At 35.6% G+C, this 26,593-nt stretch overlaps 1 protein-coding gene across 1 annotated transcript in view; it reads right to left on the reverse strand.

The window, feature by feature from the left end:
• The window catches only part of DDX46 (DEAD-box helicase 46), a 60,409-nt gene that overhangs the window by 21,832 nt on the left and 11,984 nt on the right, over positions 1-26,593 (reverse strand). The window contains 13 exon segments of the mRNA XM_020991230.2: positions 1,375-1,457; positions 3,179-3,257; positions 4,635-4,756; positions 5,692-5,867; positions 6,047-6,126; positions 6,128-6,168; positions 6,643-6,808; positions 7,515-7,628; positions 12,319-12,470; positions 18,555-18,720; positions 19,525-19,621; positions 21,097-21,237; positions 23,995-24,183. Coding sequence (XP_020846889.1) covers positions 1,375-1,457; positions 3,179-3,257; positions 4,635-4,756; positions 5,692-5,867; positions 6,047-6,126; positions 6,128-6,168; positions 6,643-6,808; positions 7,515-7,628; positions 12,319-12,470; positions 18,555-18,720; positions 19,525-19,621; positions 21,097-21,237; positions 23,995-24,183 — 1,606 coding nt within the window.

Below are 26,593 nucleotides of genomic sequence, written 5' to 3' on the forward strand. Positions count from 1 at the left end.
CCATGATAAGGGTTCATAGAAAGAGTTCCATTAGACAAGGCCTAGGAGAGTGGTTCTGTTATGCCTTGATGTCCTTAAGAAAAGAATGGAAAAAGAGGGAAGAAGAGGAATACACTAGGAGGAAGGGGGAAAGGAAAGAAAAGTTAAGGAATGTTATCCCACTTAATCAGATACATATCCATACAAACAAGGTAGGGATGAGGGGGGTGCAGCTGATGCCTGAACCTCAAGCATCTGAACTGGTCAAAAGAACACACACACACACACACAGAGTAACAAAAATACATTTTACTCAACAAGGAACTAGAAGGGAAAGACAGGAAGGGGGAACTAGAGGAAAGAATTAGTCCTAAGCAAAATAAATTCTAAGGATAAAAATACATTTTTTTTAAATGGTAAAGAACAGGAATTGGGGGGAGGGGTGCCCATTAATTGGGAAATGGACAACCAACTTGGTATATAAATATGATGAGATGCTATTGTATTTCCTTCATTCTTATCAGTGTAACGACTAACCAGGATTCCAGAGACTAATAAGGAAGCATGCTGTTCCCTTGAAATATTATGATTCTGATGAAAAGTCTATATAAATCTTATATAGTTGTTTATCAACTACTATATATATAATCCAAAAAGCAAATGCCTATTCTAATTCAATGTATCCCTAAGCATTTATAATGCACCTTTTTCCAATTCTTTTCCTATATTGGATAAGGCATGGTTATAACATATCAACACTGGTATTCACATGTAACTCAGAATTAATCTCATCATTACTATAATCTCAATCATTGAAAATTCAAAATCCCATGAAATTCAATGTTAAATCGTCTTTAAAGTTTGTGATTCTTCTTTTGAAAAACTATATTTAAAAAAAGGAGGAAAGAAAAAAAGAAAAACTTTATTTTAAAAATATTTACTTATTGAAGAATGGCTCTTACACATATTTATGCTAATTCCCTATATAGCTTTTACTGATACATTTTATATGAATTTAATGAAATATTACTACTCAATAGGAAATGAGTATTCAGTTAAACATGCAAAGATTTATACGAATTGATAAAAAGTAAAAAGATGCTCTAAACAATGAAGATCATGACATAATGAAAAGCTCACTAAAGGAAAGCCAACCTGAGTAAATGATAGTCCCAGAAATTACATAATAAAAGCATAGCTCCTTGTCATAGCAGGGAGATAGAGAAATATTAGGGTAGAATATTCTATACATTATCAGATGCAGTCACCGGAACATATTTTTGCTTCGCTGTTTTTTTCTTTGTTATCAAGGAGTACTCAATCTAAGGAGAGGATCCCCACATAACTATGATGTACAGACAAAATGTTTTTTAAACAAATAAATTCAATTTTTACCTGTGGCTCAAAACCCATGTCAAACATTCTATCTGCTTCATCAAGAACTACATATGTTACTCTTCGAAGATTTGTCACCCTACCTACAATAAGAAGAAAAATAAAAACAAGAACCAAAAATCAATTACAGGTCATCTTTTAACTACCAAGGACTTTAAAAAACTGCAAGGGAACTAAACTACACGGGGGATAGGTAAATAATTTTTAAAACAGTGAATTAGATTTCAATCTTAATTGTCTTAATCTAATGGCAAATATATTCTGGCAATGGGTATATGAGGCCCTTTATTTTTTTCAAATTCTTCTCTTGCATACCATCATAGGGCCTGAAGAACCTGTAAAACTCAGAAAACAGCCCTCTCCAAAACACATCATAAAACTAAGACTGAGATGAAGCATCGAGCCACATCAGCCATTATCTGACAGCATCACCTAGGAAAAAACATATTAGAGATTACAGCGTATGTGTGGAAGGCAAAGTTCCAGTGCTAACTGTTCCAGTCTCAGAAAATCTCCCTTCAAAATAGTCTATAACCTATGATCATATATTTAAAAACAATTTATAGACGTGAGATATTATTAATATCATCCTACATGAAACATATTACTGCACATATAAACCGCTTTTTCTGTGTGAGGATTCAATTTAGTTAAATTTTGCCACTGGTTCTAATAAGATCAATAGGTTTCATTACTGATGAAAACTGAACAAACAAAACAGAGCACAGGATTAATAGGCACTTCTAAGGAAGTTAATATTAAATCAGTTGGTATTTAAAGGCAAATGCAAGAACTATTAAAGAAAAAAAAACCAGAAGATTTCAAAAGGAAAAAAGTCAAATGCGTTTTGAAGCAATGCAGCATTAATCAAACTTTTTCATATACTGTACTTTGCAGGCATGATTATCTAATATCTTTTCATATCAATTTGCTAAATTTACATAAAAGTCAGTTATTTAGTAACTGATACAACTCTATAAGAAAAAAACCACAACTACTGGTAGTACTTAAATTTTTTGCTCTGTTTAAATACTATAATGCAAACCCTTGAAAGGATTTTCTTTACAGTGTTAAAACAAGTGATTTCTAAAAACTATCCATCTTACAATTTTATATTCAAAGGCCAGGTAGTTTGGCAAAATTTGGGAACAGCATTAAATTACCTACCTTTGATGGTTAAAGTCTTGGAAGCCCAGTTCTATAAATCTTGAAGGGCCTTTTTCCACAGAAGTTAAATAATGTCAACAGTTTAGTAATAGTATTGATTTGGAATACTTCAATAAAGCATTACGATTTGTCTAAAAACATGCAATATTTATAAAAGATAAAACTTCTTGAAGCTGCAATATCTTGATTTAACTAGTATCTTAATACCAGCTCCTGAATAAGGAAAAAATTCTCAAATTTACAAAAGAGATACAATATTTTTTTAAATAAAAATATAATAAATGTAGAACAAAATTAAGCTGATATATAAACGTTGTGGATTATTAGATATAAGAAGTATAAAAAAACCCCAAAGTTTAAATTACTGCAGAAACTTTAAACTTGAATGGTATTATATACATTCAGATTAAAACGTGTTACAATCTCTTTATCATAAGTAATATGTCTTTGATTTAATTTTTTTGGAGTCCATTCTATAATAAAATGTCAAACATAAAATTCAAGATATTACAGCTTTAAGAGGTGAATTCCAGAAATCTACTCATTAAAACTTTTTTCTTGAATGTGCTTTGATTTAAACAAAAAATGTATAGTCCCATAACATGTAAAAAATATAAGAAAAAAGTCTCTTACTCACCACTATTAGCTGCTAACATGTCGATCATTCGACCCGGTGTGCAAACAATAATTTCAGCACCTCTTTTCAGTTCGGCAATCTGAGAAAAAAGACAATACATTTACAAACTAATTAACACTTAACACTGGTCACTTTCCTAAGCATTTGAAAATATGTCACCTGGTCTTTCTGTAAAATAAATTATTAAAGGCAATAGCTCAAAGCTGATAGGGAGCTCCCAAAGCCTCTAGAGTTTAACCTAGCAAAATCTAGCTTAAGTAGGCTGGGAGCATCACATACAAATGTCCTAAGAGCTACAAGGCCAAAGCTTTAAAGAAACCTAGGAATTATTTTAGTATTATTTTCATTTCCCATTGGCCTTCAAAAGCACAAAAGAAACTTAATATAAGGCAATACCAATTTAAATGACTATTCAAATGAATTTTTAAAGAGTGGTTCAAGTGTTAAAAACAAGTATTAACAAGTTAAGTGATATTTATATTTACATACACAGAACACACTAGAGGATAAAGGTTAATTAAAATACTGCCTTTTTGGAATATTTCAAAATGAACATTTATTTCATTTATATATCTTATTTATGACTATCTTTTTTTGGAAGGCAGTACAGTGTCCTGGAAGAGCACCTAGTTCCAGTTCAGCCACTTACTAATCATAAAATTTCAGAAAAGTCAGTTCACTGCTCTGAGCCTGAATAAATGGGGATAATCATATCTGTCCTGCTACTTCACAGGGCTTTTATAAGAATCAGCAAGAAAGTATGCTGTCAAAACTAGTTGGAATTTGCCAAGCACAACAGAAGCACGAGGGATTATTATTTTCATTACTGACATTCTTATGAAACTTTAGTAGCTATCAATGAAGAACTAGATGAAATAGGGTTATCCCTGAGGTGGCATCATTACCAACCTACTTTACTGAACAACTTGATTACAGAAAATGGGAAAAGAATCTCTCTTATTTGATGTTTCTCCCTCCTTGACTCCCTCCATACACACATGAAACAACTTTACTTAATTTAGATTTTAAATCCAAGCATTTCTAACTTAGTATAAGAAATGTACAAACTAGAACTACATGCTCAAACTCAAGACAATCTGAGGGAACATGTATAGTAATCTTGAATAAAGAAAAGATCATATATAAAATACAGTTTGGGCTAATACTTCAGAAGGCACTTTTCAGATTGTTCCCTGACTAGTCTCCTCAAGTACTAAAAAGGGTTTCTTGTGCACTTAGGTGAGACATGGCTCCAAAACACTTCAGATGGGTGGAGAGGCAATGATCTTACCCAGACAAGAGTTAGGTTTGGTTATCACCCTTAATCCATTTCTCTAAGAAAGGCTTAACTTTTGTTCTACATCTTTAGAGGAACAGTCTGAAAAGGCTAGAGAAATCATTATTTAATATTTTCAGGTAAGCTAAAAAAGAGGTTTTTAATATGCTTTCACAGTACCTGTTCACTGATTCCTGTCCCTCCATAGACACATACAACTCTAAGGCCCAATGTCTTTGAAAACTTCTTACATTCTTTAGTAATCTGTAAAGCCAGCTCTCTAGTTGGAGTCATGATGACAGCTGAAAAGATAAATATGTTACAAGTCTAACCACCAAAATTTTAAAGAGATGTTATTCTTTTAAAGAGTAAATGTAAGTCTCAGCAATGAAGTTCAGATCATTTATGGTCTAAATTTTAATATTTTGATTTAATTTATGCAGCTTTAAAAGCTGAATTTAAAAAAAGATTAACAGAGGCTTGCATAAAGGATGAAATAAAATTTAACTGCAGCTTTAGTAGCAGGCTACTTGAAAGATAAATGAGGGAAAAATTCCTCATTCAACCTATGTGAAGTCTTGTTCGAATTGAAAGTAAATGTCTCAAGTGCAAACCATAGCAAAAGAAAATTGAGTCACTCACTGTGATGCCAGAATCCACAATGCTGTTTCAGGAGACAACCTTCAAGGGATTATAGACAAAGAAGAACTACATATTCCCCTCTGTTTCCGAGAGAGGAAGTGTACAATTTTCCAAAACCTTACTGGAGTTTAAAAAAGAAATCTCTGACAAAATGAACCAAAAATTCTGTTTCTGAGGACCCGATGATAAGATTCTGGCACTAACTGCTTCCAAGGCTAAAATACAAGGGAAAATAAATTTCCCTCTTATGTTTTGCGTCGAGTTTATAGATCCATGGATACTGGCCAAGAACAAATCTCAACATAAATAAACAGATAGATGCACAAGGAGTCTACCTGCCGAGTCAGAGTTTAAAAACTGAGCTGTGCCAGGAGAGAGGCTGTTTTTGTACTTCTGAGATGTCACTCCAGAGCTCGGAAGATTCTCACTCCACCTGCTGGTAAGGGGAAATCAGCCCCAAAGTGCCAAATTGATAACAGGGAATGTACACAAAGACATTTTTATTGTCACACTTATGAACATTACAGATTATCAGGTCTTATCTGGTTAACACTCAACACAACCTAGATAGATTTTTAAGAAAAGGAATCTATACCTATCGGACCCTCTCCTTCTTCTAAAGCCCTTTGATCCATGATGTGTCTAAACATGGGTAAGAGAAAAGCAATCGTCTTTCCACTTCCTGTTTTGGCAATGCCAATCAAATCTCGTCCCGACATGATAGCTGGTATGGCTTGGGCCTGGATTGGTGTAGGCTTTTCATAACCATGTCTTGAAAAGAAAAATAAGAGAATATAATGTTAAGAATATCAATCTATTACCTACTGCTATAAATTCCATAGATTTCAAACACCCGGGAAAAAACTATAGTATTAAGAAACACAATGCCAAATATCTGAAAAGGTGGACTAATGATTTTCCTAACATGAACTCCTTAAGAACCCACTTACTTTTTGAGGGAATTTAATATCTTCATTGAAATTCCACACTGGACCCAAGTTTTTATTGGTTTGGGGCAGCCTTTTCCCTTTGACTGTAATGCCTTCCATTTCCAACCGAAATATATTCACCTCTGCAAAACATAATCTAAGATTAAAGATTGTAAAGTGTATTCTATGTAAACAGAAGTATTTTAACAGTTTTTAATTAGGCCCAGTGACATTCCAAATCTTTATCTTCCCTCATTACTTGATTCAGTTCTGTGATTATTCCATAAGGAGGCAGAGAAAGAGGTAGTGGAGAAAGGGAGTAGCAGCCACTACTAACTCCTGATCAGGTTTTTAAAAAATCCAATTTACAAAGACAGTACTTAGGATGCATTATTTATGTTAATTTCTGAAATTGATATTTAGACAAAGTCCAGCTTAGAGCTCTCTAAGGGTCACAAAGGTACCACCAGTTTTCCCTCTCAGCTTTCCTAAGACAAGACAAGGAAAATGCGACAGAAATATTTTGTTTCATATGGGGGAGTCTCTTGTTTCTTTCAAGGTATTATCTATCCTTTGAATAATATCAAAGTATCCCCAAACACTAAAAATATATTTACCATCCTGAGACATTTTTGCCAGCTCTGGAACTTCAACGTAAAAGTTTTTTCTGTATGGTTCATATTCAATTTTTCCATGATCAACTGGTTCTAGGAGCTTCCTCTGTTTGGTCTGATACCCTGTTAGGGCTGTCTGAAGATCAACTTCTTCTTCTTCTGATGAATACTACAGATTAGAAAATTATGAAATGACTTATTTGAAAATGATGGTTCTTCCACAAATTTTAACTCACTAGAAACCAACTGTCCTTGCTTTGCCTCTTTCTGTAAATTCTCACTTGGCTTTTATGACAATCACAATACTTTAGAGCTCTCAAACCGTCTAAAAGGGAAGAGACTTGACTAAAATTTTCAGTAGGGTTCTGGCAAAGCATCACTTTACTGTAGTAGAAGGAATGGTCTTAAAATTCATCTTAAAATATTTAAGTGTATATTCTAAGATACAACTGTATCACTTAATGTTTCCCTCCTAGAGAATTAATAAAGTGGGTTTTTTTGACACTTTATTTTCTATTCCTGCTCTGTTGCAAAATCATACAACTTAAATAAGATTTAGCTTTATGAAGTAAACCACAGTCCAAAATGTTTAATAAAACCATCAGTTTTCTTACTGTTCCTTACCTAAAATTCTGGAACAGCCAATAATGGTAAAAATAACTGACTTTCCCTCTTCTTTTTCTAAAACAGTCTAGAAACTTAGCCAAAAATTTGCTAAACTGTCTCTGAATAACGGAGAATAAAATGGAAGAGTTATCTTTTCTAATTTTATTTTAATGAATTGACAAGGCTTCTATAGAAACATATCTATGAATACTTTCTAATGAAAAGTCATGAACCCAGTATGACTTAAATCAACATGAATGATGAACTACCTCCATTGCATCCTGGTCATTCTCCATGAGTTCTCCTTTCTTCTTTTCAGATTCTACAGTAGCCTTTTTAGTTGTCACAACAGTGACAACTTTCGTAACAGTTGGTCCTGATTTCTGAAATATAAGAAGACAAAATTTCTGATAAAACTGAAAACTGTTGCAGACTACATCACGCTAATTTTAAACACCAGTTTAGCTCAATAGACTTGGCTTAGTTTACGGGCAGCTAGGTGGCGCAGTGGATAGAGCACCGGCCCTGAAGTCAGAAGGACCTGAGTTCAAATCCAGCCTCAGACCAAATACGTGACACGTACTAGCTGTGTGACCTTGGGCAAGTCACTTAACCCCGACTGCCTCACTAAAAAAAAAAAAAGAAAGAAAAAAGAAAAAAAAGACTTGGCTTAGTTTGTGGGCAAATTAATCAATGATAAAAATATATACACTCTTATTTAACAGTTTGTACAATTGAATATTATACAATATATTGTTTAAAAAAGCTTAATGTTGCCTTTATTAACACACAAATATACTCAGAAGTAAAAAACTTTTCATTACTATATTTGTACAATTTATTAGTCCTATGACACAGGAGGAAAAAGTGAAACATGAAAAAAGTGAAATATCAACTTTCCTAAAGTCACTTATGTGATTAATAGTACAGTTCATAATAGAACCAAAATCTCAGATTAAGAATTCTTAAAATTTAACTTATAACTGTAGAAATCACTAACCCATATATGTTCAAACAAAAATTAGAAGCAAAAGACTGTTCAAGACTACAAATTTCAATCAGCTATAATGTTTTAAATTGCATATTAACTTTAAATATAGAAACTAAATCATCTTGTTTCTGCATCCCCTTCTGAACTATGGTTTTATCTATTTTCACAGTTTCTATTATTATTTTCATAGAACAGTCACTGTATACATAATTTTCACTGTGTTTCTTCACATTACGGAATTTCATGGGTTTTCCTATTTTTCTTTGTATTCTTCAAATTTATAATTTCTTATGGTTATAATATTCCATTGCCACTCAAATGCTACAACAGTCATTTCTCAATTCTTGGTTATAAACGTTACATCAGCGGTTTTGCCACTGTAATGTAATATAGTATGTCTGTTCTCCACAAATCTACCACGACTAAATTTTGTTTTTTAACTAACTTTCTCAATTTATTAGACAGGAGCTATCTCACAGTTATTACAATTTGCATTTCTGTGATTATTTGAGAGTTTAAATACTTTTCAAAAGGTAACTGATACCACATTTTTTTGGGGGAACTGCCCATTCACAACCTTTGCCTACTCATTTATTAGGTGTCAACAAGGATGAACCTCAAATTCTCATACATACTTTGTGTCAATTCCTCAAATATTTATAACAGTTGTTTTTTCCACCCTATTTCCCCTTCATTCTAGATACACCTCCATTTGCATAAAAAAAAACTTTCATTTTTCTATAATCAAATTTATCTAATTTTTTTCTTCTATAATTTTTTCTATTTCTTGAATAATCAAGAATTTTTCACTTGAACTCTTTTTCTTTATAAGGAAAATTTCACATTATTGCTACCCTCCTTTGAAAAATTATTTTTTCAAAAAATACAATCATCTTATTATTAATCCTGTTCTAAACTTAATATATGCATTGTGTGCATGCACACACATACATACTCTAATTTTAATTTTCTAATTCACTCTTCTCTTCAAAAATTTTACTCTAACTTCTATTAAATATATCTCAGTCTCTGTGAAATTATTTTTACATTGCAGGGTACCTTAATATTATCTCTGGCCTAAACAAATTGTTCAAAGGCATATGAATCCTTAAATGATCATCTTAGTCTTTGAAAAAAAATGGTTATCTTTGCTGCAAAGCTGATCTAGGGATGAAATCCAATAAATTTCTTCTGTACTCTCTTAGGCCATTTTATATCACTTCTTATTTTCTGTATAAAACGTTGTAGAAAAAAAATTTAAAAAAACCACAAACCAAAAAAAACCTTGTAGAGTTCAAATTTCTCTGCTTTGGAATGATTTTTTTCCTAAGTGCTTATAAAATTTTGTCCTTTTCATTTTAGTCTTGAAACTGGATAATGATGTGTCTGAGTGAGGTGAATTTGATGTTCACCTCCTATTAATTCTGTCACTTGGAATCTATCAGACCTTTTCAACATTTCTAGGCAATAAACACTTATTAAGTGCCAAATAAGCGCCTGGCACTGTGGCAATCCTGAAATACAGTGGCCCAAATGCTTTCCACCATCAGTTTGCAGGAAGATTAATAAATGTTAAATTTTCTCTCCTTGATCTGCCCTCAAACACCATTACCTGTGCTTATATTTATTCTAATTCTTTTTCCAGTTATGTAATTTTCTGATTTTTCAGCTTTCTTTATAATTTTGTCCTCCAGAAAAATTATTTTTTCTAGAGGCTATGTTTACATTTTTTATGCTAGAAAACTGTCAATTCCCAATGACTACTCTCACTCCCCCAAATAATTTTCCCTCATAACAAAGTAGTAAAAGTTAAGCAAAACAAACTAACACGATGGCCATAGCTGACAATACTTGTCTAGTTGCAGATCTCTGAGAAAAGAGGAGGCATATTTTTAGTGCTCTGAAATCAATATTTATCACTCCACTGACCATAGCCTCTGACGTCTTTAAATGTTATTTTCCCTTATGTTATTGTGGTCATTGAAAAAACTTCTTTTGATTCTGTTTCCTTCATTCTGAATTGGTTCATAAGCATCTTCCCAAATTTCTCTTAATCGTTCATTTTTCTCATCTCTTATAGTGTAACACTATTTCATTACATGGCTATGCCATTATTTGTTTAGCCATTCCTTAGGACCTAGGCAATAAATGGATAATGATTCTATTTATAGCAAGTGTTCTTTCTGTGTTACAGACCCCTCTAGAAGTCTATGAAGTCTACAAACCTGTTCCTTCTCAAAATGTTTTTCAATGCATAGATGAAAATACAAAGGGTTTCAAAGGAAACAAATTCTGACAAAATATAACAGAAAAAAAGTTCAGAGATCTCAGGTTAAGAACCCCTAGTTTACAGTTTTTCACATAAAATGCTACTATATAGAAAATACATGTGATTTTTGTATACATAGGAATTTTCCCTCTGTCTTAGACCTCATTGGTTAATACCAATGGGTCAAGGGGTTCATATGGTTTGTGACTTTTCTAGTATAGCCTCAAAACTGTTTTCCAGAATAACTGGACCAATTCATACCTTGACCCAGAGTGTACTAATATGCCTTTCTTCCCAAGATTCAAACAGTGATTGTTTCTGTCTCGTTATCACCAAACATAAATCTGATATTTAAGATGCAAACTCAGGGATCTTCTAAATTACATTTCTCTTATTATTACTGATCTGGTGAATTCTTTCATATGGTTATTAATACTTTGTAATTCTTTTGAAAACTTCCTATTCTTATCCTTTAGACCTCTCATCTATTGGGACTGGCTTTTGGTGTAATATTGGTTGCTGAGAGGCAGTGAGACTACAGCCAGTCTCAAAGAAAGAAGACCGGGGTTAAATACTGACTCTGCCACACACTGGCTTGTGACCCTGAGTAAGTTACTTAAATTTCTTACTGTTCTCTAGGCACCCCTATAAGAATATAAAGTTTCAGAGAAGATGCAAACTTGCCTTGGTTGGTTAAGTTTCCTCACGTAGGAGTTCACCATTCCTGTGAAATGATAATTCCAGTCCCTATCCCATAACCTGCCTTGTTAGAAGTGTCAAAAATTACCTCTTTCTAAGATGGACTTTTATATTTAGATCAGGCATCCATTTGGAATCTGAGATATATGGTATGTGACACTGGTCAAAACCCATTTTCCTTCATTTTACTAGCAGTTCTTCAAAAAAAAATACTTTATTTTTCGCCCAATTGTGTTAAAACAATTTTTAACGTTTTTTTAATTTTGAGTTCCAAATTCTATCTCTCCCTTTCCCCTCCCTGAGACAGTAAGCAATCCAATATACATTATACATGTGCAATCACATTAAACATTTCCATGTTATTGGTTTTGCACAAGGAGACTTGAAACAAAAAAAGTGAAAAATAGTACGCTTTAGTTTGTTTTCAGACAATTATCTTACTAGCACTTCTTAATCATATAACAAGTCTTCACTCCCGCTTCCCCCAAGAAGTTTGTGTTCCTGGGTTTATCAAACACTAGACTAATATATTCAATTACTTTTGAACTTTGCTTATCAACTTTTAAACAATACTAAATAGTATCGCTGATGATTATTGCTTTATATAAAATAATTTGAAATCTAGTAATTATTTCTATTTTCCATGGATGTTACCAAATGGTTCAGTTTTGTCATCTACTTTTCCTGACTTTCCAGTTGTACTCAATTCCTTCTTCACTTTATATTTTTGCTAATTTCATTTCTTCCTTCAATCCCTTATTAGTGTACATCATCCATGTGTTCTAAGGAAATTCTAGTTTCATTACTAGTGCTCTTGTTCGTGACTTTGAGTATATTTTTCATCTGGTTTCACTGCCTCCAATTTTCTTAAATTCATAATATTTTTTTCATTGTCATGAAATTTGTTTGTTAATTTCTTTGAGCATTTGTACCCTTAAAAATAAGTTCTTTTGAGCATTTTATTTCCTTTTGGTGTTTCTGTTGTTTTTAATGAAGATATTAAGGAACTAGATTTTTTTGCAGTCTTTCACTCTTCCATCTTCCTTGAAGTCTCCAGAGATACAAATTTTTCTAAAACAACCAAACAAGAAGTACTGAAAATTACATAATTTACCTTCTCACTTCCCCCACCACCTTTAACACTCCTCATATTAAATTTCTTGACCTCCTCTTTTACTTCCTCCATGTATGCATCTAAAGGATCTAATTCTTCATCTTCGATTTCATTCCCTTCCTTTTCTCCTTCTGCAGGCTCTTCTTCATCATCTAAAACACAAGAGAATATGTACATACAGATTTGATTTTTTCCCTTCATTTGATTCAGACCTGAGTCACTCTCATTCACACAATGACAAAGATGATAAAATTAAGAGATAAGGGAGTTGGTGGGAAGGGGAAATGACAGATTCAGTTTTATCTGCTTCACAGTGATTCAATGAGAAACATATAGGTCAACTTTGTAAGTATTATGAAAATGTCAGCAATTATGATTATTACTGTTATTCATTAAGCAGCTGGAAATATGGGACTAGAGTGCAAACATTAAAAGAGAAGAAACCATGAGAATGGATAAGCTCTCCAAGGAAGAAAATGCTGATACTGACCTTTCAGAAATGTCTACAGTTACAGATGGGTAAGAAGAGCAGTAAAAGCAAGAGAGAAGACACAAAAATTGAAAAAGAACGACGGTATGTGATGTAGTGTAAAAAAAAACCACAATAGGAGAAACACTCATAAACAATGAAAACAGCTAAGAACAGCCTGAATCAGAGCACAGTTGCCCAAAGCTTAGCACAGTGTTTGGCACACAGTAGATATTGAGTAAATGTTTATTTATCCAATTATTTAAAGTATCATCTCATCAATGTTTAAGAGGAACAGGGAAAGAGAATTATATCTGGCAAAGCAGTTAAGGTAGCAGTTTGCCAAGCAGTAGCAACTGGACTGTATACTACTGAATATTATCCTACGTGCAACCTTTGGCAAGAGTAGTTTATTGGCAGAGCCAAGATGGCAGAGTAAAAGCAGTGACTTGCTTGAGCTCTCCCCTAAACCGTTCCAAATACCTATAAAACAAATTATATACGTAAACAAATTCTAAAGCAGCAGAACCAACAAAAAGATAGAGTGAAACAAATGTATAGCCCAAGACAGCCTGGCTGGTTGATTGGAAAGGCATATCTCACCAAGCAGAGAGAGGAGTGCAGTTTGGCGTGGGCGCACAGGCAAGGCAGGCCTCAGGTAACCTGCAGCAGGTCTCAGAGGACTGAATCACAGGCAGCTGTGGCAGTTTCCAGACTTCTCAATCCACAAACACCACAGACAACTTAGAAGGTCAGTGGGAAAAGCCTGTGTCTGCAGTGAAAGAGAGAAGTGTGGTCTGAGCCCCAGTCCCTGAGCTCAGTCCCAGGCGGCAGCTGCTTCTAGAGCTTCTGGCCCACAGACTGAGGCGGAATCAAGTGGCCGATCAGAGGGGGATTCAGGGATCTCTCTGCTGGTGCAGGATTCTCTTGCTTTGCCTGTGCTTGGATCTGGGTCACAGTTCTGGGTGGCGGTCCTGGGGTGAGGAGGAGCACTGGCATGGCAGAGCTTGCAGTGGTGGTAAAGAGGAAATCCTCCCCACACTTCCAAGACAGAAAAGAGTGCTTGTAGTCATTCACAGACCAGAGCAAAGAACAGGAAAGGAGTAAACACGCTAGAAGAACTGAAAATTTACAGGTCCCTAGAAGTGACTCTGAAAACAGTTGCACAAAACCCCCGAAGCTTGGGACAGTACCTTCTCCATATTGGAAGCAGACTCCTACCTTAACAAAGACTTTATAACTCAAGTAATTGGCTGGGATCACAAGCAAGCAGCACAAAAAGGGTCAGACCATAGAATCTTACTTTGGTGACAAAGAAGATCAAAACACACAACCAGAAGAAAACAACAAAGTCAAAGCTCCTACATCCAAAGCCTCCAAAAAAAAATATGAATCAGTCCCAGGCCTTGGAAGAGCTCACAAATGATTTTGAGAAGCAAGTAAGGGAAGTAGAGGAAAAACTGAAAGTAATGTTAGAAAATCATGAAAAACAAGTCAACGGATTACTAAAGGAGACCCAAAAAATACTGAAGAAAATAACACCTTAAAAAATAGCCTAACCCAAATGCCAAAAGAGGTCCAAAAAGCCAATGAGGACAAGAATGCCCTAAAAAGCAAAATTGGCCAAAAGGAAAAGGAAGTCCAAAAGATTACTGAAGAAAATACTTCCTTAAAAATTAGAATGGAGCAAATGGAAGCTAGTGACTTTATAAGAAATCAAGACACTGTAAAATAAATTCAAAAGAATGAAAAAACAGAAAACAATTGTGAAACATCTCACTGGAAAAACAACTGACCTGGAAAACAGATCCAGGAGAGACAATTTTAAAATTATTGGACTACCTGAAAGCCATGATCAAAAAAAGAGCCTAGATATCATCTTTCAAGAAATTGTCAAGGAAAACTGCCCTGATATTTTAGAACCAGAGGGCAAAACAGAAACTGAAAGAACCCACCGATCACCTCCTGAAAGAGATCCCCAGAGGAAAACTCCTAGGAATATTGTAGCCAAATTCCAGAGTTCCCAGGTCAAGAAGAAAATACTGCAAGCAGCCAGAAAGAAACAATTCAAGTACTATGGAAACACAATCAGGATAACACAAGGTTCTACATTAAGGGACTGCAGGGCATGGAATATAATATTCCAGAGGGCAAAGGAGATGGGATTACAACCAAGAATCACCTATCCAGCAAAACTGAGTATAACCCTCCAGGGGAAAAAATGGTCATTCAGTGAAATAGGGGACTTTCAAGCTTTCTTGATGAAAAGACCAGAGCTGAATAGAAAATCTGACCTTCAAATACAAAACTCAAGAGAAACATGAAGAGATAAACAGGAAAGACTCATTATTAATAAGGGACTTACTAAGGTTTAACTATTTACATTCCTGCTTGGAAAGATGATATTTGTGACTCATGAGACCTTTGTCAGTATTAGGGTAGTTGGAGGGTAAAAATTATATGTATGCATATAGATAGATCGATAGATACATAGATAAGTTGAAGATGAAGGGGTGATATCTGGAGAATAAAATTAAGGGTGAGAGAGGATTATATTGGGAGAAGGAGAAAGGGAGAGGTAGAATGGGGTAAATTATCTCACATAAAACAGACAAGAAAAGGCTTTTACAGTAGAGGGGAAGTGGGGAAGGTGAGAGGGAATGAGTGAATCTTATTCTCATCAGATTTGGCTTAAGGAGGGAATAACATACACATTCAACTGGGTATGGAAATCTATCTTACCCTACAGGAAAATGGAGGGGAAGGGGACAAGAGAGCAGGAGGATGAAAGAGGGGAGGCAGACTGGTGGAGAGGGTAATCAGAAGCAAACACTTCTGAGGAGGGACAAGGTCAAAAGAGAGAAGAGAATAAATGGGAGGGGTGGCATATGATGAAGGAAAATAGAGTTTTTCACACCATGACTACTATGGAAGTGTTTTGCATGACTACACATATATAACCTGTATTTGCTTGCCTTTTCAATGAGGGTGAGTGGGGAGGGAGGAAGGGAGAAAATTTGGAACCCAAAGTTTTAAAAACACAAGTTTAAAAAAATTGCTTTCACATGCAACTGGGAAATAATACAGGAAATAGGGTATAGAAATCTATACTGCCCTACAGGAAAAGAGAAGAGGAAGGGGATAAGAGAAGGGAGAGGTGAGCTGGAAGGGAGGACAGATTAGGGTAAGGGGTACACAGAATGCATGCCATCTTGGGGCGATGGGAAGGATTATATGGGGAGAAAATTTGGAACTCAAAATCTCATGGCAGTGAATGTTGAAAACTAAAAAAAAGAGTAGAACTCAAGTTGAACTTGATTCTAAATAATCTGCTATACCATCTCCATCTTGGACTTGTCCTATCCCTAAAAAGTGACCTTACATTCAATATTATTTCTTGAATACATATTTTATCTATAATCAAAAAGGTAGATTTAACACAAAATCAATCAGTGCTACTCTGGCTTCATTTTTCTTCCTTCCCAAGCTTGACACTGGAGTTGCAGTTCAACAAACAGCATTCTCCTCTACTCGTCCCTTGGCTCCCCTGTCCGGTCACCACTCACGCCTCGCCAAATTGCAACTCTGTAACAGCCTCCTCTGCTCCTACCACCACTCTGTTGACTTGGTCCAATACAAATTTATGTGATCTACTGTTGACTGGGTATTCACTGAAACAGGGAAATGTTTTTACTTCCCCCTTACCATGGCTGCTACAAAATGTCTCCTACCCTTAAGACTCACAAACCATCAACCCCTCTTCTCACCCTCTCAATTGAGGACCTTGCTTCATATTTTACTTAGAAAATGGAAAACTATTTACTGTGAACTTGTCTCTTCTCTACATTTCAAAACTCTTTGACATCAACAGGAATTCTTTTTTGCCCTTACTCCAGCACCTGAGGTGGCCTTCCTCATCAAGTCCAAACCGCTATACGTATCCTCGATCCCATCCTTTTCCACCTCCTCCAGCAGATTCTCTTAACAATCTTTCTTCTCCTCTCTCTCTCTCTCTAATCTTTAATCTCATTTCTAATGGATCTTTCCCTGCCACTTACAAACATATCTCCTTCTACCTAATTTATAAAAAGCCCTCATTTGACCCTACCATCCTGTCAAGCTAATATTTCTTACCTCTTTCACTCCAAACTCCTGGAGTAAATAGTTTAATCTGACTGCCTGAACTTCCTTTTCTCTCATTTGCATCTGGCTTTTGACCTCACAATTCAACTGAAATTGCACTCTGGTATGCTGGCTTCACAATCAGAGAACCTGAATTCAAATACTATTAGTGATTCTACCTGTGTGATCTTAGGTAAGTCACTTAACCTAAACCTGGGTTTCAGTTTCTTCATTTGTAAAACAAGGAAATTGGCATGGCCTCTAAAGACCCTTCTAGCTCTATCTATGACCCTAAAACTCTTCAAAGTTAACAACGGTCTTTTAAATTGCTAAATCTGACCGGCTTTTCCTCAATCATCCTTCTTAATTTCTCTGCAATATTTGACAATGTTGACAACTTTCTCTCTCCAGAATACTGTCTCCTCTTTGGATTTTTGCTACAATGTTCTCTTCTGATTCTCCTCCCCTGTTGGATAACTTCTTAATTTCCTTTGCTAGATCAGCACCCACAGCATGCCTCCTGAGGGTAGTTACAGTAGCTCAAGGCTTTGTCTTAGCTCCTCTTATCTCTCTCTGCCCTATTTTGGTGATCTCATTAGCTGGATTTAGCCATATGGTTTTAATTATCATTTCTATGTAAACAGCCCCCATATCTACATATTCAGCCTATCTCTCCTTTGAGCTCTAATCTCCTGCCATGAAATGCTGACTTGGATTCTGAATTGTATGCTCCACAGGCATCTCAAACCTACCATTTCTAAAACAGAACTTATTATCTTTCCCCACAAAAAAAAATCCCTTTGCTGAACCCTGATATTTCTGTTGATAGCACCACCTTCCTTCTATTCATACTGATATAAAACCTCAAGTCATCCTTGATTCCTCAACTCACTTGCTAACCTTCACCCTACATACAGAATCAATTACCAAGTCTCACCCCTTCTTTCTCCACAATGTCGTTTGTATCCATTCCCCCCAACCTCCACCCCCCTGCTCACATGGTCACCATCCTAATTCAGGACATCATCACTTTATGACTGGACTACTACAATAGCCAATGCTAACTGGTCTTCCCGCCTCAAGTCTCTCCCCTTTCTAATCCATCCTCCATGTAGATCTGTAATGTCATTCCTAGTTAATACACTCCAATGACTCCCTATAACCTCTAGGATTAAAGATCAACTTCTCTGTTTGGCATTTAAAACCCTCCACAACCTGGTTCCAAACTACTTTCCAATCTCATTTACATAGTACTCCCCTTCATGCACTCTACCCTCTACCCCAAACCGGCTTTCCTGTTGTTCCTCACACATCATAATCTATTTTCCTTATCCACATCTTTGCAAAGGTTGCGTGCTGGAATTCACCCTTAGAATCTCTCACTTCTTTCAAGCCTCAGCTTAAGTACCACCACATGAAGCTTTCTTGATTTCCTCTGACAGCACTCCCTTCCACACTCCCAAATCACCTCATTTTGTACGTATCTCCCTCAATAAAATGGATGCTACTTGAAGACAAAGACTTTCATTTCTGCCTTAGTATGTCAGGTGCTTAGTATGGTACCTAGCACATAGAAGGCTCTTAATAAATGTCTTACTGATTTGAATCACAATCTGGCTGTTAAGTCAACAAACTAAGAATATACCATCATCATCTTCAAGACTCCATTTTTTCCCCTGCTTCATCTCTTCAATTTCTTTTTTCAGTTCTCCTATATTTTCCATCGCTTTTTTACGCTGTTCTTCCCTCCATTTTTCCACTCTCTCTTTCCGTTTTCTCATTTCCTCTTCCAACTTATTCTGGTCAAAGTTCTAAAATAGAAAAGAGTTGATAATTATGCTTCATGTGACATATACAAACAGAGTTCATAAAACTAAGAAAAATATTGGTACACACTGATATCCACAAGTAAACTGCTAAGTATACATCAGGAGCATGTTATCCACACTAAATTAGCTTTTTTTTAAAAGCCTTTTCCACTAAAGAATTTGACTTTAAAGTTCAAAGAAATTTATCAGAGCAGTTTCACCTAAATTCAGATTTGAATCATACTCTATTAGGTATGCATTCTTCTCATATTTCTTCTACAAAAAGCTCCATTTTCCCACTACAAAGCTGTGAGTAAACCACAATTATCCATGTGAATGAAAATGAAGTTTCCACACACGTCATCTATCCAACAATTAAACTTAACTGTTAGTGCTATAGTTTCCTACATCAGGTAACTATGATCACTTCTGAAAGAAAGAAGCATAGCACCATTAAAGTACTTAAAAGCTTGCAAGATGCTAAGACATAAATAGAGCACAGAGTTGAAATTAAAACACCCAGGTTTCAAACCCAACTATCCCAATTTACTACCTTTGTGGTCCTAGACAATTCAAAAGTCTCTCTGAGACTCAGCCCCCTCATCCGTAAAATAAGAGAGTTGGAGTAAATTATCCCTAAGCTTCTTCTAGCTCTATAGCTGTGACCCTGTGATCTTTGTGACACCCAACTAAAATAAGCTCTCGTTCTAAATTTCTGAATTTCTCTGTACAGGAGTGAAAGACAAATTCTGCTTTATCCTGTCTTGTCAATCTGGAAGCAGATTGGTTAAAAGTTAGTATACATACGCTAACATCTTTTTCCTTTTCTTCTTCCTTGTCATCTTTTTCTTTTTTCTTGTCTTTGGAAACATCTATACCATCTGTTTTCTCTTTAGACCTTGACCTGAAGAAAGAGAAGACATGTTAATCTGAGACCAACTGTGTGCTTTCTGGGACATTAAGATGAAAATGCTTTCACATGTTTACATATCAAACTCCCAAGTAGTTAAATAAATATAATATAATTCAAAGGCCAAAACCAAAGTTTTCACAATCTTCTTTTTAGAAATGAATGTCTCAAATCTGGCCTCAAACACTTGACACTTACTAGCTGTATGACCCTGGGCAAGTCACTTAACCCTGATTGCCTCACCCCCCTCCCCCCCAAAAAATAAAAGAAATGAATGTCTGTTATTTGTCTACCAAATACATTTAATAATGCAGGCAAAAAGAATTAAAAGTGATGAACACATATATATGAAATGTATATATTTAAAGGTTTTACAACCTGTCATAATGAAATTAACATCAAACACCCTTACAAAGAAAAATAAAAAGCATAATGTAGTAGAAGCAATATTAACTAGGGTCTGTGCTACATAAGGTAGGCTACCTTTTCTCTAAGCTACTTTGTTACCACGGCTTGATCCATCCAGATTAGTTATAATCTGTTGATGCAGCTTTCCACTTGCAAGCGCATAAAAAAAAGCTGGCCCATTATGAAGTCAGTGACTCTCATATCTGACGGCTATCCTACTGCTGCCAAGTGTCATCACACTTATTGGACCCCACTCTGACCAAATATGCTTCTATGTAGAGACAAGGCAGGTTCTGTCTACATGACACTGCTTTGTATCTTTTCCATGCTAATGCTAAGTAAATCTCCTTTTTGTTAAGTGCTGGATGGTATAGAAGTGTCATCTAATTTTAAGTCAAAGCCAGTTGCTGATTGTTTGCTCGCTCATTTTGGAAAACAAGAAGGAATTATCCAGTAAGTGTCATCAAAGTGTTCACTCTGTAATCCTGCAATTCCACTATTTGGTTTAAACTCTACTGACATGGGGGAAAAAAGGACTCATCGTAGAAAAATATTCTCAGTAGCGCTATCTGTGATGGCAAAAAACTGAAAACAAACTATGTACACAATGATTAGGAAAATTGCCAAAAAATTACAGCATATGAATATGATAAAAAATTAGCTAACAACAAATATTAGGAATTCAAAGAAATATGGAAAGACATGACACGAAAGTTAAAAAAAATGCATGCTGAATGCAACTATGTAAATAAGCGCAACAAAATTCACGTTAAACATATAAGATGACTTTGTTCAAACATGCTTGGTTTATTTTCCTAAGTGGCAAATAAAAAACAGTATGTGATTACATACATAATTTTTTTCAATCGCTTTTTTGTTTTTACCATGCTTATCTGGTCTTTTTGTATTTTTTCTTCTATTCTTATTCACGTATTTTTAATATTAATACTTTTCTGATAGACGGAAAAAGTAAATGTTAAGAGTGGGCAGGTTTTTTTTTTAAAGGGATGAGAAAAACAATCTTGTCCCTATCTTAGAATGATGCTGGATACTGATATTACCTATTCTCTGCTTTCTTATTTTTGCCAGGACTAGATGACCGTGATCTCCTTCCTCGGCTTCTGCTTCTTGATCGTCTCCTGTCTCGACTTCGAGATCGTCTCCTCTCTCTGCTTCTCTCTCTTTCTCTACTTCTTGACCGTCTAAGAAAGGGAAAAAATCATCAATTTAGCATTATGTCATTTGAAACCTATGGTTACTTCAGATCTCTTTTCCACAATTCTGTGAAATCTGTAATGATCAAGAAAAGGCTTAGCAAACTGGAAAGAGAGCTGGCCTTGAAGCAAGAACAGCAGCCTGGGTTCAAGGTCTCTGATTAGACTGTGAGCTCCTTAAGGCCAGGAACCGTCTTTTGGCTTTGTTTGTAGGTCCAACTCTTTAGCACAGTAACTGGCATCCAGTAGGCACTTAATAAATACTTAGTGACTGACCTGTTTGCATGCAGTCTGCCCCATCAGACTGTAAGCTCCTCGAAAGCAAGGAATGGTTTGTTGGGGTTTTTTTTGCCTTTGTATCCTCAGACTGTAGCACAGGGTTTGGCAGACAGTAAATGATTAATAAGAGCTTGATGACCGCTGTCATTGACACTTTCTAGCTGTGTGACCTTGGGCAAGTTACTTAATCTCTCAGTGCTCTAAACAAAACTAAGACTAAGTTACTGAGAAACCTGCACGAGTGGAGGGAACTTCTTCACCTGGGAATTCCCTACACCAATGAAATCACAAGTCCACTCTCTTTCCCTTCTCTTTAATGAACATCAGTGAGTAACACGCGTAAAAATGATAGTTTCAATGACACTCAACTAAACAAGGAGCAAGTGAAAAAAGCTAACTCATAATACCTTTTAAGCAATTAGTCAAGAAAAAACCCCAGCATGTTCCTTGTTTCCCAATCACAGTCAAGAAATGTCTATAACAATAGCTCAATAGTATTATTATTCTGCTGACTTCAGTGCTAGTGTTGAGATAAATTAAGGAAGGGATCCCATGGCAAATCAATGACAAATCTTGTCAATGACAAGAGAAGGGGAAGACAAGTAACAAGATTTTGGAAAGCACAGAAAGGAAAGTCACCATATATGTCTCAGTCAGAAAACTAAATTGGCTCCAGATATTCAGGTCATATTGACCCTTCTGGGGAAGGAAGAGGTGAGAGAGAGTTAAGAGGCCTAGAAACAGACTTGCAGAGCAAAGATATAAAAGCACACTGACAGGGTGGTTAGTAACAAAAATTGTTACTGTTAGCAGGTTTTATTCAAGCAAAATAAGGCTATACAAGTAGACAAATATTAATATCACAGTATTTGTCAGTATTTAACGAAAATGATCTTTGATAAATATAGATAATATGGGGGCTGCTAAGTAGTGCACTGAATACAACACAGGGCCTGGAGTCAGGAAGATCTAAGTTCAAATCTGACCTCAGACATTTACTAGCTGTGTGACCCTAGGCAAGTCATTTAACTTCTCTGCCTTGGTTTCCTCATCTGTAAAAGGGGAAATAATGATAACACTTAGCAGCTGTTATGAGAATCAAATGAGATAACAATCTTAAGTGCTCAGGACAGTGCCTGGCACATAGTAAGCAGTATATAAATGTTAGCTACTAGGTATCATCAATTATATTAATAACTCACATCTATATAACACTTTAACATCTAATTGGATCAGAATGCTTCACCTATTAGAAAATGAAGTATAATGGAGTGATCTCACTCTCCTTCTAAGAGAGGGAGGTAGTCAGTAAACTGGAATAACAAAACCAAACTCTTGGGGCAGCTACGTGGCGCAGTGGATAGAGCACCGGCCCTGGATTCAGGAGGACCTGAGTTCAAATCCGGCCACAGACACACAATGCTTACTACCTGTGTGACCCTGGGCAAGTCACTTAACCCCACTGCCTAACAAAAACAAAAACAAAACAAAAAACCAAACTCTTCATATTCTCCATGTTCCAGTAGGACCCTTAAATCTGATTAAAACCAAGTAGCTAAGAAAAACGTGCATTGGTAGGCTCTTATCTACCAATGTAGTTTTACTCAGTAAATTATATTACAATGTAATTTACTCAGTAAGACACTGAGTAAATGTTTGTTGAACTGAACTAAATCCAATCATATGGTTGAATGGGAAGGGAAGAGATGGGGAGCAAGGGGAATGAGGTAACTATATCAGGAGGATTCATTCAAAAAGCATTTATTAATTACCTACCCACCAAATACACAGCGTGTACTGACAATGGGGATATAAAGATTAAAAAAGGCAGTCTAAGCACTCAAGGACATTAGACTCTAACAAAGAAATAAGCACTTTCTGTCTCCACCACTAATTTAGCAGTTTAGCATTACTGTATTCTACATAAAGTCCCTGCTATCATGGAAGGACAGGTTCTAAAGTTTCCTGACGATAGATAAATCCCTCCCTTTAACTTTCTCATCCCATTATCTATAAATAAGATGGAAAGGCAGGAAAGAAAGAAGGAGAAGGGTTAAGGGAGAAGAGTCAAGTATAATAGCAATATGTTGACATACTACTTCACCAATCAGCAGTGAATGACTAAATAGACTTAAATTTTTAAGAGTTTCTTATCTAAAAATAGGGACTACTACAAATAATGGAATGCATAGGGAGATTTTGAGCTGGCAACTTGCCTCACCTAGGCCCAGGAAGACCTAGGTTCAAATTTCACCTCTGAACAAGTCACTTCACCTCTCAGTGCTCTAGGCAACTCCCTAAGTATCCTATAAGTTGTAGAATAGTTACAGACCAGCCCTGGCAGATGAAGTTTCCACACTTGGGAGTTCCTATACCAAAGAGCTAACAGGTCCAGTCTCTATTCCTATGGAGTAGATGCCATTTAACTTTAGTTTATCACATCTTATTTGAAATATCACCACCAACCTCAAGCGTTTTCTGTCTCGGGATCGAGACCTTCTCTTATCCCTACTTCGAGATCTTTCTCGCCTTCTATCTCGGTCTCTGCTTCTTGAGCGTCTGTCATCTCCACGTTTAGTTCTTTTATCAGATGGAGAACGACTCCTAGATCGGCTTCCAGATCGACCCCGGGAAGCTGATCGTTTCCTGTAGTGCCTACAGTTTTAACAACACAAATTAATTACATTTACTAAAACCAAAGCATATGAGTAAATCATTAGAAAGACCACTTCTTTTTGGCATGAATTGTAAAAGAAATGGGGACCAGGGAATTGTTTATCACATAAGCACATACAATCAATACAGAGAAATATCATTTTGAGAAGGAAGCAATCTAACAGAATTTACACAACCTGGACAGTATCTGAAGGCATTAAATTAACAGTAATTGGTAATAATAAGCCATATCATTTTATAACCTAGAGTACAAACTTTTTTTTGCTTTTGTTTACATATATCAAATTTTGGGTTTCTTTAGATTTAAGTTTATAATAAAAATTCTTTTTATGAAAACAAAACAAAGCCACTTTATACTATGTTTTAAGGCTTACAAAGTGCTTTTCTCACAACAACTCTGTGAAGTATCATTCCTATTTTTCAAATCAGGAACAGAAGTCACTGAAGTAAGGGAATTTAAACACAAAAATTATCGTTGTCCTCTACCATATAAAAGGCAGCATGGCTTTGTGAAGAGGGTTGGCCTTGGAGACAAGAAGATGTGTCACTAAGAGATACTTGCTATAAGACCAAATTACAACCTCTCAGTGCCGTATCAATTTTTTTAAGACTCTAAATTACAGAATTAATGACCTACATTTGGTGTTGAAGTTTTTACACAGTTACCCATACTGATGAAATCACACGTCCGCAGGCAAAAATGTAGAAGATAGAGATATTCAGATAAGACAGAAGACAGGTACAATGGAAAGTAATGTGAAATTATGCTTTTTTAAAAAGTAACTAAAAATAGGTAACTAAAATATCCATCCTCTTTGACCCAGATCACTATAATGAGATCAAAGATATAAAGAAATGTCCTATATACACCAAAATATTCACAGCAGCACTTTTTTTTGTGACAGCCAAGAACTGAAAACAAAATAAGTGCCCAGTGATTGGGGAATAGCCAAATTACAGTACATGAATTTAATAATATGGAATATTGCTACTACTGATGTAACAGAATATTACTGAACCATAAAAATCATGCATATGAAGAATTCAGAGAATTACAGGAACTAATGAAAATTGACACAAGCAGAACCAGGAATACAATATATGCAAAGACTACACCAATATAAATGAAACAATAAAATATGTAATTATAATGACCAAGTTTAGTACAAAAGATGAGAAAATGCAGGGCCTTCCTTTTTGCAGAGGGGGGGAAAGATGGCTGCAGGTCATCAAATATACTGTTAGGCTTATTTTCTGTGGCTAGTTGTGCAGAATTGTTTTTTAATCTTCCTTTTTAGATCTTTGTTACAAGGGATGGTTAACTGGGCAGGGGAAAAGGAAGAAAAATAGTCAGAAACTAAGGTGATATAAAAACAAATATCAATAAAAAAAATTTTTAAAAGAAAAGCACACTGAAATATTTTATTATTTTTTGTTGTTTTTTGGAAATTTTTAATATGAATTTATTTATTTTTAGTTTTCAATATTCACTTCCACAAGTTTTTGAGTTCCAAATTTCTCACCCCTCCCCCCACCCCAAGATGGCATGCATTCTGAATACCCCTTCCCCTGGTCTGCCTTCTCTTCTATCTCTCCCCCTCCCTTTTCTTATCCCCTTCCCCTTCTATTTTCCTATAGAGCAGGATAGACTTCTGTACCCCATTTCCTGTATTTCTTATTTCCCAGCAGCATGTGAAAACATTTTTTTAAACATATATTTTTAAAACTTTAGGTTTCTAATTTTTTCTCTTCCTCCCTCCCCCCCCATTGAAAAGGCAAGCAACTCAATACAGGTTGTACATGTGCAGTTATGCAAAACACTTTCTTAGTAGACATGTTGTGAAAAACTAACTCTATTTCCCTTAATCCTATCCTGCCCTCCCATTTATTCTATTCTTTCTTTTGACCCTGTCCCTCCTCAGAAGTATTTGCTTCTGATTACCCTCTTTCCCAATCTGCCCTCCTCTCTATCACCCCCCTGCTCTCTTGTCCCCTTCTCCCCCTATTTTCCTGTAGGGTAAGACAGATTTCCATACCCAATTGAATGTGTATGTTATTCTCTCCTTAAGCCAAATCCTATGAGAATAAGATTCCCTCATTCCCTCTCACCTTCCCCTGTTTCCCCTCCACTGTGAGACTTTTCTTTTCTGTTTTTTTTTTTGAGATAATTTACCCCATTCTCCCTCTCCCTTTCTTCTCTGAGTATCATCCTCTCTCATCCCTTAATTTTATTCTCCAGATATGACCCCTTAATCTTCAACTCACCCTGTGCCCTCTATCTATCTATATATACATACATACAATTTTTTTCCTTCAACTACCCTAATACTGACAAAGTTCTCATGAGTTACAAATATCATCTTTCCATGCAGGAATGTAAACAGTTCAA

The sequence above is a fragment of the Phascolarctos cinereus genome, unplaced genomic scaffold, assembly GCF_003287225.1.
Source record: "Phascolarctos cinereus isolate Bilbo 61053 unplaced genomic scaffold, phaCin_HiC Scaffold_2;HRSCAF=192, whole genome shotgun sequence".
NCBI classification, from domain to species: domain Eukaryota; kingdom Metazoa; phylum Chordata; class Mammalia; order Diprotodontia; family Phascolarctidae; genus Phascolarctos; species Phascolarctos cinereus.